Raw genomic sequence first — 16,765 nt, 5'->3', positions numbered from 1 at the left:
CAACAAAACAACAAAAGAAATTAAGGTCACTAAATAGAAGAGATCCGGACTTCAAGAACCAATTGTAATTCCAAATAGAAAGGACCGAAAAATTTTCTTCTCTGCGCAATCTAACGACGGTAACTTATCGAAATCCCAAATTCTCCATGAAAGCGTTCTTCATAATATTTGATTAATAACAAAAGTAGATCTAATTCATTACTTTTGCGGACCGGAGTCCTAGTTGCAAAATATTGCCATCGAATGAATAAATGGGGGACAATCGTTCATTCAAATTAATGCCATTTATTAAGCGTTGCGTTGCGGCGCGGCGCGGCGGGCGGATAACACGGTATCTCAGGGTTGATACCAAAACAGTTATTAATATAGACCAGTGCCTATAAACATAGCTCAGTGCGACATGTTCATACAGGAAAATTATTGATAAATGAGAAATAAGTAACTACAAATAGCGCTTCGTAAATCATAGTAATCTTTAGAGAAACAAACACCTCTTTTTTATAAACATGAATTATCTGAAAAGATACCTAGGTCAACTAAACAAATACATTTATATCTTTATTCGCTTACCTTCACTGTCACACATGAGAACCCTCGTTCCCAATAAAATTACGATCCTAGCAGCCCTACACGAAGCCAGGAAATATAATTGTAACAGATTTTTCCGAGCGGCTAGGCTCTCCGACGATTTAATTCTCCCTAATTCCTCCCGATCGATGTAAACATATTATAATATTAAACATAGAATTGTTGTTTGTTTTATAAAAGCCATCAATCAACCTTTTTTGTTATCTGAAAGCTGCAGTGATTGTTTTTTGTTTAAGTATTATATTTTTTTCGGGCGTGAGGGATTTCCGACGGATTGGATTATGAGAGCGGGGAATAAACAGCACTTAAAAATGCATTATAATACGTTAATGTTATAATGTTTGTACAATTTTTATACTTAAGTAGGATACGAACCAATTTTTGTCTGGATTTACTGCAACCACTTTTACTATCGACTGTTTTTTGCCGTTGAGTTCTAATTGGCCAAGTGGTTACGTCAACAAGTTTGAAACATTGCATAACCTTTACACCAATTTTGCACATAAATAAATATGAAATGTAGAATCAACAATGAAACACGTGTAACACAATTACTCTTAAACCATTCAGAAAGCGAACTCAGCTGTTTTAAAGTAATTACCTAACGAGTGCCAAACTAAGCGTTCTCTATAAAACTCCATCTCATTGTGCACGAATGCGATTATAACGTACCACGGAATGCGCAAAGTTTGAACTGTTCAACGCAACTTAATTTAAAGCGAATCACGTATAAGAGCTTAAAGCGTTAAGTTTTCGTATTAGATGTTTGCGGTATGTGCAAAGAACGAAAATGACAACAGTTACAAACCATATTCATCTTGACTGCAATTAATGATGACGTGTTATAACATACAGAATATACACATAGGTACTTTCCTTCATATTTTACTTCAGATTAATCTGATATAATGTTTAAACTTTTTTGTTAGAAGAAAGAAGTTCAGATGTGTAATTATTTTCAAATCACAATTTTTTCATTACATTATGGTTGTCACTCCTCGTATTTTAGAAGAAATACTATGTTTGCAAAAACACTCAATCCGCTTCATCACAACATGCTACGGAAAAGGTCGCATTAAAAAGTATTTACTACGCTAACTCGTTACACCACATGTTTGACTTAGTCTGGAAAGTTCATAATTAAACTCACTAGCACGCCATTTTCCTTTTACAGTCGCCCAGCGTGAAGCAATCTAGACGAAGTGTTGAGAGAACTGTAGTTAGCAACACCGTGTTTAAAATGTTAGTAAAACAAACTTTTCAATCTAGACTAGAAAACTAACCGTGTTAGAACTTCACGCCTGGTCCAGGTAATATAGATATTCCAATAGAGATGCCAGTGTGAGTAAACACACACACAGAAATGTACACTCTAGTTGTCTAGTTGTTAGTGTACCTGTGGTTTTGCCTAAGAAATGCTACGGCGTAGTCTCGTTAGTGTACGCTACGAGGCTACGAATCTTGTGACGTATGCACGTAGGTACAGTTTACAAGCTCCTACTAGTTAGTGTTTCTAGAAACTGGAGATTCTAATGACAGTGTCATGTATAACATGTCTCTTATTACAGTGGTGACATTTTGTGATGTTGCCAAAAAACTTCGCTTATATATTTAAAGAGTACTGCCACATAAAAAACATATTACATTAAAAAAACTAAAAACTACTTAAATTAGCGTCTTATGCGTGTGACATTTAAGGTACTTTTATCGCGGAATTTCCATTTTTTTTTTCTCATGTTCTTTTGTAGAAAAGAAAGAAATACCTGGACGTAGGTGGAGACCCAGACAGCAGTGATCCAGATCCCCTCTTGCAAAGCGGAGGCCTGGGTGCCGAGGGACGGCGCTCCACTCCTGATGCTGAGCGCGTGGCCGGAGCACCTTCTGCGGCCAGCACTCTCGCTGACACCAGTGCCGCTTCAGGGCAATGCTGTAGACAAGATTCTATGTTAGTACAAGGATTTTAACCGAGTACTATATATCGCGGGGCTGCGAGATTTTTCGAAAGAGTTGCCGCGGTCCTGATACAAAAAGGGCTCAAGAAGGAACATGATGGGTTTTAGTATAATAAGAGACTGATATTCTCTCACGAGGAATCATTCGATGAATTCCCATCAAAATAAAAAAAGAAGTAGGTACCATACATCAAGATAGACTGATATCTAATTGGGTAAATAGGTCGCTATAGGCTGGACAGATTTTCGTACCTTCAATATATAGACAAATTAATTAAAATATGGTGAAAACCAAATTTATAATTTATATATTTATCCATAATCCTTCTCCGTGTGAGAGGAGGCCTGTGCCCAGCAGTGGGACGATAAAAAGGCTGTAACAGAACAGAACAGATCCATAATCCTATAATCCAAAAGTCAGGCTTGCAATCTAACAAACCTTAAGTAAGATTACCATTACGATGCTGAACACACTCAGGGGCCCAACAATAACCTCAAAATATGTAAATCAATTCAACAACAAATGCTATTTATCAAACTGTAATTCCGTCTGAACGCGAGAGAAAGGCTCGCTTATTTATTCGCATTTTCTTTCACAAACTTCAGGAATTGTTCACGATTCGGTGCCGACTTGCCGACCAAGATCAGATAAAAGCATTTCTTTCTAAACTTTTTATGTAATTTTAATGATCGCGTGAACGAATACCTTTCTTCAGCTCGGCTTATTGTTACAAAAATAATACAATTGGAAAACTTTTATATGTTTAATTTGAAAGTCAACTAATTTCGTTGCTATTGACAAGTTAGCAATTAAAACTTTTTCTTCTGTGTTGCGTCAGTTTTTTGCCGAAAACTCGATCGATACATTTTAACGAGGCGTTCGCGAAACATTACGCAAAACCGTTTATCTTGTAGGAACAATCAATTTTAAGAAGGGAAAGCACTAATCATTCACCGACTGAGTGGCCATTTTATTAAATTGAGCGAAATGTTGAAGTTTCCGAATGGATTCCTGTACTTGGTTGAATCCTTATGACGCGGGGCTTAAGATAAAGGGATCATACCGGTATTGCTACGGACGGCGTCCTTAGAAAGACGTTATCGATTATTGGATCGGGAAAAGTGCTATTAGGATTTTACGTGGAAATGTTCAGTGTTATACCGGAGTTGGATATGAGTTCTATAGTGCAGTCATTGAAGCATTATTGCTACGATTTTTTTTACTGTGAACCGATTTGCATGAAATTTTGGAATTAGGTTCATCTTACCCTTAACTTCAAAAGTGAATATGATTTGAACTCCGCCACCCCCCCTGGGGGTGGTTGACACCCCTTCTTTGGGGTGAATATTTTTTTTGCAAAATAACCTCGGATATCGATAGAAGACCTAATTTTAAGCTAAAGTTGTCTTTAAAGTTTAAAAAAAAATCCAATACTTTTCAAGTTATTGGCAATTGAAAATTCGCAATTTTTTCACGTTTTTCATCGGTTTTTTGCAAATATCTCCAAAAATATAGGTTTTATCGAAAATTTATAAAGAACAAAATTGTAGCAGGTAAAACAACGAACAATTTGTTTTTTTATAAAAGGTCCTAAGTGCAATATTAAGCTAGATATTAAAGATCAAAGCCGTTTTTTATTTTGTTTGAAATTTAATCGTTGTGGTCAATGCCATGTAGCGGCGAGTAGATGCATTTTATGCATTCGAATACAAATGGGTTTTGTAGTGCTTGAAATAAGCTTTAAGATGAGTACTATTAAAAGTCTTTTGCACGTAAAATAAGTGAGCTGTATTGCAAATAAGGGGAGCATCTTATATTTTTTCTTTTAAATCAATGGGTTTCATAAGTGCCATTTCCACCAAAATTAAAATTAATCGTATTCCGCCTAGGATTAACTTTATTATGAAGAGTTTGATAGATAGTATCAGTTTGGCTGCTTCAGGACAGATATTTAAAAAAAAAAGTCACGATTAACGAAAAGAACAAAATTTCAAATTAAAGAAAAACCCACTTGTTTTTCATAATATCTCAAAAATTACGACAGATACGTATAAAAGTGTACGATAAAAAAATTAGGTATTTTTCAGACAAACAATTTGGTTTGTTTGTTTTTTCTGTCGAATAAAAATTGACGGAGATATGATTGTTTAAAGAGCGCGTGGCAGCGCAATCACAGCCTCTCTTAAGCACTTTAACCCTTCACCGTTTTAAAAAAAAGTTCTTTACTATATATTGCAATGATGGATGTTGTAGCTCTCTTAATTACTTTTACAGTGGTTTTTTATAAATTGTGATAGCATGAAAATTGAAGGAGTTACGGTCCAAAAACTTGTCATATTTTTTTCTACTTAGTAACTGAAAACTTCGGAGTGTCAATATTTGGGGCAATGTGAAAGTAGGCAGTATAATAAAGAGTCACAACTATTGTGATGTGTATATATGTCACCGGAAAATAATAAAACTGGTAAATTGATCAACTTACTAAAATAATAGATGGCATAAACTACGTCGATTAAATTTCAGACAAAATAAAAAACGGCTTTGATCTTTAATATCTAGCTTAATATTAAGGTTTAAATCATTTATTCTCAAAAAGACACTGTCACTTACATGAGAATACAATTCAACACTTAGCATTACTATAGTTATATTATAAGTACCCATCACCAGACAACAACAAAGATAAAATATTAATACATAATTACACGTGTAGTTTCAGATACTATTTCGCCTCCCAGTCCTTCCAATCACACACTGGACATCTACTCATAGTAGTTCTCCAGTATGTGTTTGGACAGCTGGGATTTAAAACTGCGGAATGAATTTATATTTTTTATACGAGACGGTAAATTATTAAATAGCTGTGCTCCTTCATATGTGACGCTCTTTTTAGCATAATTAGTTCGTATTCTTGGTAAGACAAGTAGGCTAGGTCGACGGAGGCTGCGTTTAGATATTTGTGATTTTTTGACAAACGATATCTCGGTATGAATGGCTTTATCTATTATTTTCCTAATCAGAACGCAAGTGTTATATATATAAAGCTGTTTAATATTCATCAATTTGGTTTCTTTAAAAATGGTTCGAGTCGGTGTTAAGTATGGATAACGAAAGAGTACCTTTATGATCCTATTTTGTATTCTTTGCAATTCCTGTAATTTCGTTTTGCCGGCACTTCCCCAGATTTCGATAAGATATAAGAGATGTGATTTTACAAGAGAATTATAAATTGTATAACGTATATTTTTGGGTATACAATGGGTAATATTATAGAGTGAGCCTATAAGAGAAGATAGTTTATTTTTAACATGATCAATCTGACTGTGCCATGTTAATTGACTGTGCATTCTAAGCCCAAGATATTTTTCACAAGATTTTTGTTCTATTTGGATGTCATTAATGGTTAGTGCATCATGTACGGGGACAACTTTATTTTTTGCTTTGAAAATTACGTAACAGGTTTTAGAAATGTTTATTGTGAGCAAATTATATTGAAACCATTCAAATAGGACGTTTAGATCTTCTTGAGCCTGTCTTATAATATCGTGAATATTGGCACCGAAATAAAATAAGCACGTATCGTCCGCGTATAGTGTAAGATGGCCATGTAGATTCAAGTCTGATATGCTATTTATATAGATCAAGAACAACAGAGGTCCAAGTATGGACCCTTGCGGAACTCCGTATGTGATCGCTAAAGCACTACTTTCAAGGTTATCTATCCCAACTTTTTGGTATCTATTTGTTAGGTAAGACTGTAGCATTTTAAGTGCATTACCCTTGATACCGCAGTCGTTTTCCAGCTTATGTAGTAGTAATTTGTGACTTACGGTATCAAAGGCTTTTTTTAAATCAATATAAAGTCCCAGAACATATCTTTTATTATCAATGTTTTCTTTTATTTTAGTTGTTAAGTCAATAGTGGCTGCAGTTGTATTATTTTTGGCTCGAAATCCATATTGTCGATCTGTTATGAAATCAAAAGAATCCAAGTATTGAAGTAAACGATTATGTAATAGTTTTTCCATAATTTTTGATATAATTGGAAGCACAGAGATTGGACGATAATTTCCCGGGTCACTTTTAGATCCCGACTTATGAATCGGTGTTACCTTTGCGACTTTCAGAGAATCGGGAAACTCGCCTTCGATCATCAGTTTGTTAAAACATCTAGCCATACTATCGGATATCAGAAACTGAATATTTTTTAAAGCTTTCGTGCTAATCTTATCTATGCCACTACTTGTGTTCTGATCAAGATTTTTAATAATGCGTATAATTTCATTTGCATTGCACGGAGTTAAAGTTGTAAGTTCATTATTAGATTTTTTGTTTGTCTTAAAAGCAGAATGAGCTGTACTTACATGATATTTACTAGGTATGCTTTCCGCAAGTATCGATCCTATTGTTGAGAAATATTTATTAAAGGCGTCACAAATTTCTATTTTATCGGTTATAAAAGTATCATTAGCTAGAAGCTTTGAAGGAAAAACACTTTGTGACTTTTTATTATTGGCTAAAGTATTTATAAGCGACCACATTTTTTTGGGTTTAGTAATACAGCTTGTAAACAGAGTATAGTAGTAGGAATTTTTAGTATTTTCAATTAGCTTAGCTATTTTATTTCTGAATTCTTTAAACTTTCTTTCTAGTCTCTCATTTTCCAGATCCCTCTTGTGTTCTATCCATAAAAAATTTCTTTGGCTTATTCCTCTTATTATGTCACTGTTGACCCAATCTTCTTGGGGTAGGTTCAACATTTTTGTTTTCTGTACTTTGCTATCTTTTACATACTGCTTTATTTTTGACTCTAATTCTGTGTAGTTATCTGACCCATCTTCTAGTGCGTGTGATTGTGTCATTGTGTATAGTTTTTCATAATTTATTACTTCATAGTTGATTCGTAATTTTGGTGGTGGTTTCCAGTTGTTTAGCTGTAAATAAATCTGCTTATGATCCGACATCGATGAGTTGATAATAGCAAAGGTATAATGTTCTCTTTTTAAATTAGTACTGACGTGGTCTAGGATAGATTTCTTTGTTGTTGAGTCTCTTGTACAGTGAATTTTATCTATCTTGTTGAGTATTTTGTGGCCAGATTCATATATTCTTTGTTTATACTTTTTTTGAATTTTATCTTTGGTTAGAAGATCTATGTTGAAATCGCCGAATACCATTGCTCTCCTGCGTTGTTGTAACTGTGTGTCATAGGTGTCTAGAAAGCTTTCAAAGTTTCTGTCTCCAGGATGATAAACGACGCCAACATCCAGAGCGAATTTCTCAATATGCACCCAGAGATAATTATTTCCATCGTGATATATTGCTTCAATCAGGTTGTGTGTTAAGTCATTATGTATGTAAGCCGAAACCCCTCCCCCTCTACTATCCGTTCTGTAATTGTAGTAATGTGCGTAGTTTGGTATATTTAGTTGTAAAGCTTGATTTTCATTTTGTATCCAAGTTTCTGTCAGTAAAATTATGTGTACTGTTGTTGGTATGGATTTTAAAATACATTTTAGTTCATCAAGTTTACCTTTCTTCCTTATGCTTCGTGCATTTAAATAAAGAAATGACAGGCGCGGTTTTTTGGTAATTAGCTGCTGGTAATCGCCAACTACTTGATAGGATATAGTATCAGTTTGGGCATTGCTTATTATTAGTTTTTTGATGTAGTTTTTATAACAGTTGGTACTCCATCAATGTATTTTATTGTTAAGTCGTTTTCTCCTGATTTTGTTCGTTGTGCCAGTTCATCCTTTACCGCCAAGAAATATTTTTGTTGGGCTGGTGTTTGGTCGGAGAAGATTTTGATACTTTCCGGTAATTTTTCCTTATTACGGAGTAATAACAATGCTGGCTCCGGATCATCGAAGCAGACTTTAATTCTGCGTGTTTTACCAGGGTTGTACTTGCCAATTCGATGGATTTTAGTCGGCTTTGGTATAGTGTTACTTATTTTCGATATTATATCGAAAACATCAGATTTTTCTTTGAGAATTCGCTCTTGGGTGCTTACGGCCGTCTGCTCTGATATACCAACAATTATAATATTGTTTTCCCTTCTTTTTCGTTCTTGGACTTCACGGATTATTTGTTCGTTTTCATACAACTGTTTTGTTGGGGTTAGGGTGGATAGTGAACCTTTTTTTAAGTCATTGAAATTTTTATCCAGCTTGTTTATATTGTTTTCGCTGTTTGACATTTGTATTTCTAACTGGCTCAGGCGTCCTTCTAGGTTTCCATGTTCTGAAGCAATGTTTGATACGGAGGATTTAATATCCTGTATTTGTTGACTAATATTAGCAACATTTGTGGTAATCAAATTTCTCGTTTCTTCATTTGAAGCCCTTATATCAGCCATCTGGCTGTTGATACTCGCATTTATTTGGGTTATCATTTCAGTATTTGAAGCTATGTATTTTTCTAATAAAGAAGAGACGCGCGATAAATCGTCACTCATTTGCTTTATTTCTTCCGAGCACGAACATTCGTGCTCATATTTGCGTTTATTACGGTAGGTGACCTGCAACTCGGGTTGTTCTTTGTTTAATTTCGATAAATCAGGTTGCGAGCCAGTCCAGGTAATATTTTTTGTAGTGCTAGAGGATTGAGTTAGATGTTCTGACGTTGTGGCAGATCCAGGTGGTGATCGTATTACACTCATCTTTATGTTTTATAGGGTACTGCGCTTTTGTTTACACAATGTTTTGACCCAAACGGACGAGCCACCCGCGCGCGCGCAGTCTGCAGCGCGCAATCCGCTTTCGCTCGGTCGCAGGCGCCAGTCACTAGTCGACACGGACGGCGAATGCACGCACCAATTTCGATCCGAAAAATCGCTAATTCTCGCCCGATATCATAACAGCGAACACAGAGTCAGTGTGCGAGCGAGACTAAAATAGCCACCGCTCTCTTCCCGCGGAGGTGAAGCGCGTCGCCTCGCTGAACGCAGAGTCACTGTGCGAGCGAGATAGTAATATTCGCTAGGCTACGACACAATTTATTAAAAGTCGTAGATCACAAGAACAGTTCACACCAAATTGTTACTTATACGTATCACTTTAGGTATTTTAATAGAGAAGCACTAGTTTTTTGAATTTCGCAAGGATTAAATACACGTCTGTTCGATTCAACGGCGAACGAGGTACTTCCAATATTGCACTTAGGACCTTTTATAAAAAAACAAATTGTTCGTTGTTTTACCTGCTACAATTTTGTTCTTTATAAATTTTCGATAAAACCTATATTTTTGGAGATATTTGCAAAAAACCGATGAAAAACGTGAAAAATTGGGAATTTTCAATTGCCAATAACTTGAAAAGTATTGGATTTTTTTTAAAACTTTAAAGACAACTTTAGCTTAAAATTAGGTCTTCTATCGATATCCGAGATTATTTTGCAAAAAAAATATTCACCCCAAAGAAGGGGTGTCAACCGCCCCCAGGGGGGGTGGCGGAGTTCAAATCATATTCACTTTTGAAGTTAAGGGTAAGATGAACCTAATACCAAAATTTCATGCAAATCGGTTCACAGTAAAAAAATTCGGAGGTTAGACCGTATTTTTCGCTTCAATGACTGCACTACTACTGATGGTTATAAGTATTTTCACATTTGAACCGTGACTAAAAATATACACCTATACCCATTTTAATCATTATTAGTCCACTAGTATACCTTGTTTGCCTAAGCCATATTGATCATCAGTCATCAAACAAACGTCTATCTTCCACCATCAAGAAAAACCATCGCAACATACAAATAATAAAACATCAATAAAACTTCAGTATCAGCCCTTACCATTGACCTTGCCCTTCAAAGAATCAGAACAGAATTCCGTGTAATTTATCGTAGGTACGCCATTTTCTAGAGGGCTCACCGCTTTGTGACAATATGAGTACCAACCATGGAGAACAAAATGACTAGCGGAGGTGCCATAACGCAAAATCTCCTAAGAAAGTAGCGCGCCAAAATGTGGGTGTCTATTAACGTTACTGTCTTCGTCCTTATACGTCTCCTTTGGACCTGATAATTTTTGGTAATACCAAAAATCGTTGAAGGTGTCTCAAAGAACCCGAATGCCTCACATGTTAGTTAATTGAAATTGATCGTTTTGGTCAGCCCGCAGTATGAATTTGATCTACAAGCCTAGGAATGACCTACATGCGTTATGGCATCTCCACTCATCTTTCCTTACTCTGTAGTACCAACCAAATCCCCTCTACGGTCGGCAGTTCTTTTGTAGTTGGTAAAAAGGCGGACAAATGAGAAATAGGAGGGGAAGTTCTCTCTATGGACTATTGTATGAACTTGTCTCACGTAATGGAGTAGGATGAAAGTTTTTTATCTGGTGACGGTGCTGTTTAGATTTTGTTGTACGTAGGTAGGTACTTGTTGATAATGAGATTGTGCCATAATGACTTTAAAGATGGAATTATGCTATATATCTTATACTTAAAACATTTCTTACATAGCTTGAATAAAACAAATTTATTCTTTAGAAAAGAATGACAGCTCTTCACAATAATTTAAAAAGTATAATATTACGTACCTATAACTTAAATCAATGCCCAAAATACTACAAAACCGTAACACTCCAATTCAAGTACCCTCCGCCAAGTATCCATTCCACTCAATTGTTTGAGTCAACACTCCATTCATTACAAATGATTCGTTACAAAGGCCTGTAAAATTAAGTACCAATGCATAAATGTCAATGCTATTAAAAAGTTTAATGAAGAACACGATGTATTCTTTTGTTTTCCCTCCTATCTAACTTTTATTTACATGGGTATAATATATAAATTAATGTCACTTTTCGTTATGATTTAATAACTCAAGAACGGGGTCACCTATCCAAACCAAAGGCTTTGTTCGGACTATTTAATAGATGCTTTACCTATGTAAAGTTTGCAGGAAATCGGTCGAATGTTTCTTTCTTTATACGAAGCAAAGCACGTCCTGGGCCACTTGTTGAAATTAAATTTATTGTCATGTTACTGGGTATATAAATATTTATTTCCCGGCTAGGTGTGACAGCTACGACTTAATTAACTGCATGCAGTGTCCAATTCTGAAGTAGATTGCCAATTATATTATGCATGGAGGATGAATATTAAATTAGTGTCCGTTTTTTTCAAGTTATAATTTCGGATGTTTTAAATAGAAAAAACCATCAAAAGCTACGTTAGGTTTATTTTTAAATTAACTCATTAATGTCAAACTTCTAATAATCGCTAGGTGCTACATTACTTAAAATGACAACTCAGAATAAGAACTTTTCTAACACGTTTTCTCAGAGAAAATTCCAAACTGGGTGTACAGAATTGTAATATTTTTGGAGAAGCATTTATTATAAAACCACAAAACCCAAGCCGAAAGCCGAAAGTAAAATATGTATCCCAATATTTACTGAGCTTACTAAAACACATTACAATGGAAAAAGCGCCCTCAGGCATAAATATGTTCTGAACCCTTTTTTATCAGCATCAACCCAACTCATTTCAACTGACCATTAAACTTCATAAAACATATTATGAAAATTTATCTTTGTTTCGAACAAAAATGTTACACATACCCTCTAGACTGAGTATGATTTGAAATAAGCCTTAGGAGAATTACTTTAGGGTTTAAAATACGTTGTAGTGAGTTGTAAACTGCAATCGTGGTCCCTTGGCAGAATAACATACGACAAAGGCAAATCCTCTTTATGAGAGGCTAGCGTGGCCAGGTAAATCCCTGGAGATAAAGTGAACTTGTCTGGATGTGAACGTTAGAAATACATCGCCACGTGACAGGAGCAAGGAATCCCTCTTTGTGGGATTACAGAGTCAACATACTTGTTGGTCTGCGGAAAGGTCAGACGGATTAATAAACTTTGGTGAAACTTCGGATATTGAAGGCGCTTCTAAGTTTTAAAGTTCTTTGATGAGATTAATAAGTAAAATGGTTTTCTTGGTGTATTTTGATTTAAAATTGTATTTATAGATTTAAGATAGGCATCTATTTTTATAAACTCATCTTGTAACTGCTATTCGCAAAGATTAGCTCCCGTTCTTAACATCTGCACACGACGCAAACATAATTCAATCGCATCACAAATTGAAAATGTCCTCCAGTCTCGTAAATATGTAGATCTTTAAGATGTATGCAAACTCGTTTAGCTCGAACTGTACTAAGAGAATGCTAACTACCACTCATGCCACTTGTAACATACAATTTGATTTATTATCCGACTTAGTATCACGCTTATATTCAAGAAAATATGGCAGAGATTTGAAGAAAAACCACCCGTGTTTTTGTTACCACACTACTCATGAGACGAGAGCTTTTAATATTAGGTATTATTGATGTTCTTATATCAGCTGTAGTATAATAACAAATCTGGTGTAATCAGACTAAATCGCTAAAATATTTTTAAGGATTACGACAGACTTGTGTTGTTAGAACCAACGTAAAATTATACTAAAATATCTTATATTTTCCTCTTAAATCCTGCTTACAAACAATTTAGCATAAACAGATTGAATATGAAAATTAGCTTCTCGAAAACGATATAAAACGAAGCGTGTCAAAATACCTCGAAATACTCGATTAATATTCGCGTATCAAGTAATTAATCCGGTCTCATCTCTTCAAATGAAATCACAGTACACTGGGAAACTAGTACGAGGTTCAATAGCAATTTTCGCGCCGTTCGACGCAGATAATTTAATCTTTTAATATACTTATTACGCTCCGTCAGTTTCCCCCTGAATTTATGTTAGTATCCTATCCTTTTACGTATTTCTTGGATAAGATATGCAGGATTAAACTTCCCTGGCAAAGCTATCTAGGATTTTTGAGACTTAATTTGGGACTTACCCAGATAGAGGAAACAATGTGTTACTACATATTTACATTATATTTACTTGAACAAACATTTTAATAAATTAACTACTAATTAACACCAACGCTATCAAGATATCATGTATTTATTCTCTCTGTACCTAAAATATGCATAATTTTACTGCCTGAAAGCCAACCACAAAAGAAAAAGGTTTCCCTCATTTCCTTTTTTCTCCAAAACATATTCAATTAAACTCCCGCAAAATGTAATAAATCAGTGCAAAACCTTTTATTTACTTAAGACTCAAAACAGCCTAAGAGATTTTGAACTTGAAAGAAGCACTCTAAAGGCTTAGTCCATAAAAACTTGGCCATTGGGATATAAACGGCCTTCGGAAAGATAGCTTAATTAATAGTTATTCTCAATAAAGCGAAGAAACGGCCTACAAAAAAGTTTTGCCAATAATTTATCAACGGACTGAAAGGAACCTTTGGTAAACGAATGGTCACAAAAAAAAGTGCTGTGTAGTGGTACAATCACAATGAAAGCGGGTGTATTCGATACAGACCTAAATCGATTTGGAGTAGGTATTTCGAAACATTTGTTTAACCTACGTCATGCTGGAGATAGTACAAACATGCTTATCGAACTTTGGATAACTACGCGTATCGAACAAATATACACAATTTGAATATTAATATTAGTAATCCAACATAGCGGCTTTAGGCAATGTTCTCAGTTTTACATAACAGTTTAATCGATAAATACCACACCAGATGCCTAAGTTCTACAGTGCTGCCTTGGAATATTAAGGTAACATTAATCACTCACTTTTAAAAGAATAATTAACTTTTAAAATAAATTAATTGAATAATGTAAGTCAAGTTTTACTTACTTCTTATTGGGTTCCTGTTTGTATCATTCAAATAGGTACCTACGTAATGTATCACAAAAATAATCCAAGTTTTTGAAATAAAGTTGGATCTAAAAATCGTATTATTTTATAAATCTATAGGTAGAAAAAGTATCTCAAATATTTATACACAGCTCAGAAATACTATAAATCTATGAAATTCATATTAAACTGCAAACGTCCTAAGCATACATCAACATATTACAAAAAGTAATGGATGGATGTCCCTCCAAAATTATGTTACGAAAATATATTTCGTCCTCGTCTGCAATATTATTTTCTGCGACATTGTATATAAAATATTCGGGCTAAAGTTATCTTGAGTTTTAAAAAGGTTCTAAAAGCATTCTGAGATAGGCCGCCCTGTTTGTTTAAGCGTTCGAATTGAGAGCCCGAGGCGTCACGGCTCGGTCAAAGCTTTTGCAAAATGCTGTTTATACAAGAACGTTCTTATTGATTTAAACCCAAGCTCTTATATTTATTTTTCTAGAACAATTCGTTTTCGAAACTTTGAAATAACTTTATACACTATCGGATTCCTATGTGTAGTAACATTTCAACGAGAATTTGATATGGATTATACTCGTAAACAATCTAAGTAGCCTTCACATAATAAGCTCTTTTACCCAATTTACTCGATAACTGACCCCACGTCACTTACAGAACATCAAAAGCCACCACAAGCCAGAATAAACGTATAAATGTATGGTAAATATCGAACAGTGTTAACGTAAGTTAAAATCGAAGTTTCGCATTACCGGACCGTCCGGACCGGACCGGCTTTAGAAGCGATCCACAAAACCGGAGCCGGCCTTTTGAAGCCGCACTGTACCTACCGAATAAATAACGCTGAAGGAAAATGGTTCGATATATTTTTTCTAAACTAATCCTGTTCTTACTTTTTTCTTTTGAGGAAAAAGAAAATTGAACTACGTAGTCGATGGAAGTTCTGCGATTTTATACTTTTTTATTCGTTGGAAGGAGTTTATTTACGCGGTTCTATTCGGTCTCTTCAAATCTATGGCCAATAGCAATTTTAACAAAGGAGTTTCCATTAAACAAGACTCGTTTCAAAAATTAAGATGTTAAATGATCTATAACATCTTCATCTATTTGCCTGGTAAGTATTATGCCGTCATAAGGACAACAATCTCCACAAATGTATTTTCCATGTCTAATATTAATCACCATAATGTAAGCTCATAAAACATTAGTTATCTCCGTAACGCGAAGAAATTTCATTTGTGTAATATATCGTTTGTTGATGATTTATGTAGGTACCTTACTCTAATATACTCGCTAATGTATAAAAGCAGTACCTATTTCATTTTCTGACGTAATAATACTGCCAAAAGGTAGATTTATGTCTTGTACGTGACATATAATATAGGTACGTCAGAAAACTTCAAAACATGTTTTACATCAATTGGTCAGAATTATCTCCAGAGCCTCATTCATTAGTATAATACGAAATTACCTTTAAAGAAACGTCAGAAAAATTTAGTTACCATTTAAATGTGTCTATTATGTATTTATAAGTAATTTAAACCTCATAAATAATTAAAGAGAAATATTCAATCTATTCAAAATTAACATACACAGACCTATTCGAATAAAACAAAATAATCATCAAAACACGAGTACTTCATGAATTTCCACTTCCATTGAATGTTTAATTAAAAAGCTTCATTTTCATATGAAAACGAATTCGTCCCCCGCTCAAATTCTACTTTTACCTAGCTGTGGAGTACACTCGGACTTAAAATGCAAAACGAAATGAAAATTAGTCCTTGGTTACCCATTTTATATACCTAAGCAAGCAACAACTTTAATTTTATGTAGGTGTCTCACTAAAAACTAAAATGTGAAAGGAAATAAGTATATACATACGTGTGTCTGAATGTGCCCATCAGATGAAAATATTTGGCATGCTTGGATTCATCGCATCAAGTATTTTATTTATACGATGAGCGGTATCGCGTCAAACTCCTAGTATGTTACAATCTCTAAAACGTGCCAACATTAGCAGCCTTTCAAGCTATCCAAAACAAAAATATTGGCGTGCTAAAGTGATTTATATTCCCCAGTTACAAAATAAATCGTTTCATTTCGCAAAAAGATCTTTTATTTATAATGGATAAATGTAATACACACGTTTAATATAAGTTCATAAATGTATTAAAAACGTGACTAGACTAAAGTACCTACTACTTAAAATGAGGTCCCAGAAGCCCACATCATATATTTTCTGCCTCAAATTATAAGATTGTTTGTTTCATTTAGAAATGATGAAAAATTCATGCTATTTTCAGAGAATGTGACCTTTCGTAGTTAGACATTAACCAGGTGCGCTAAGTGCATTGCAGCATTAAATAGAGAAGAGCAAAATACAGCAACAAAATAGTAATATTTCGAAAAATTTTCATACAGAAAATACTAAACTAAAAGCTCTAAAATAAGATCTGCACTGACTTTGTTACAGAAAT

General features: G+C 34.6%; 1 protein-coding gene across 1 annotated transcript in view; it reads right to left on the bottom strand.

Moving 5' to 3' along the window:
• LOC124639631 (small G protein signaling modulator 2-like) overlaps positions 1–8,902 on the bottom strand; it is a 34,998-nt gene extending 26,096 nt beyond the window's left edge. Inside the window, exons 1-2 of the mRNA XM_047177071.1 lie at positions 8,356–8,902; positions 2,352–2,529 (exon numbers count right to left, since the gene is read on the bottom strand). Of these exons, the coding sequence (XP_047033027.1) occupies positions 2,352–2,529; positions 8,356–8,902 (725 nt within the window). The remainder of the gene's footprint in view (positions 1–2,351; positions 2,530–8,355) is intronic.
• Positions 8,903–16,765: the final 7,863 nt, after the last annotated feature.

This window comes from Helicoverpa zea, chromosome 19 (assembly GCF_022581195.2).
Source record: "Helicoverpa zea isolate HzStark_Cry1AcR chromosome 19, ilHelZeax1.1, whole genome shotgun sequence".
NCBI lineage: Eukaryota > Metazoa > Arthropoda > Insecta > Lepidoptera > Noctuidae > Helicoverpa > Helicoverpa zea.
Note: the sequence above shows the minus strand (reverse complement) of the source record. Positions and strands in the feature narration are given on the sequence as shown.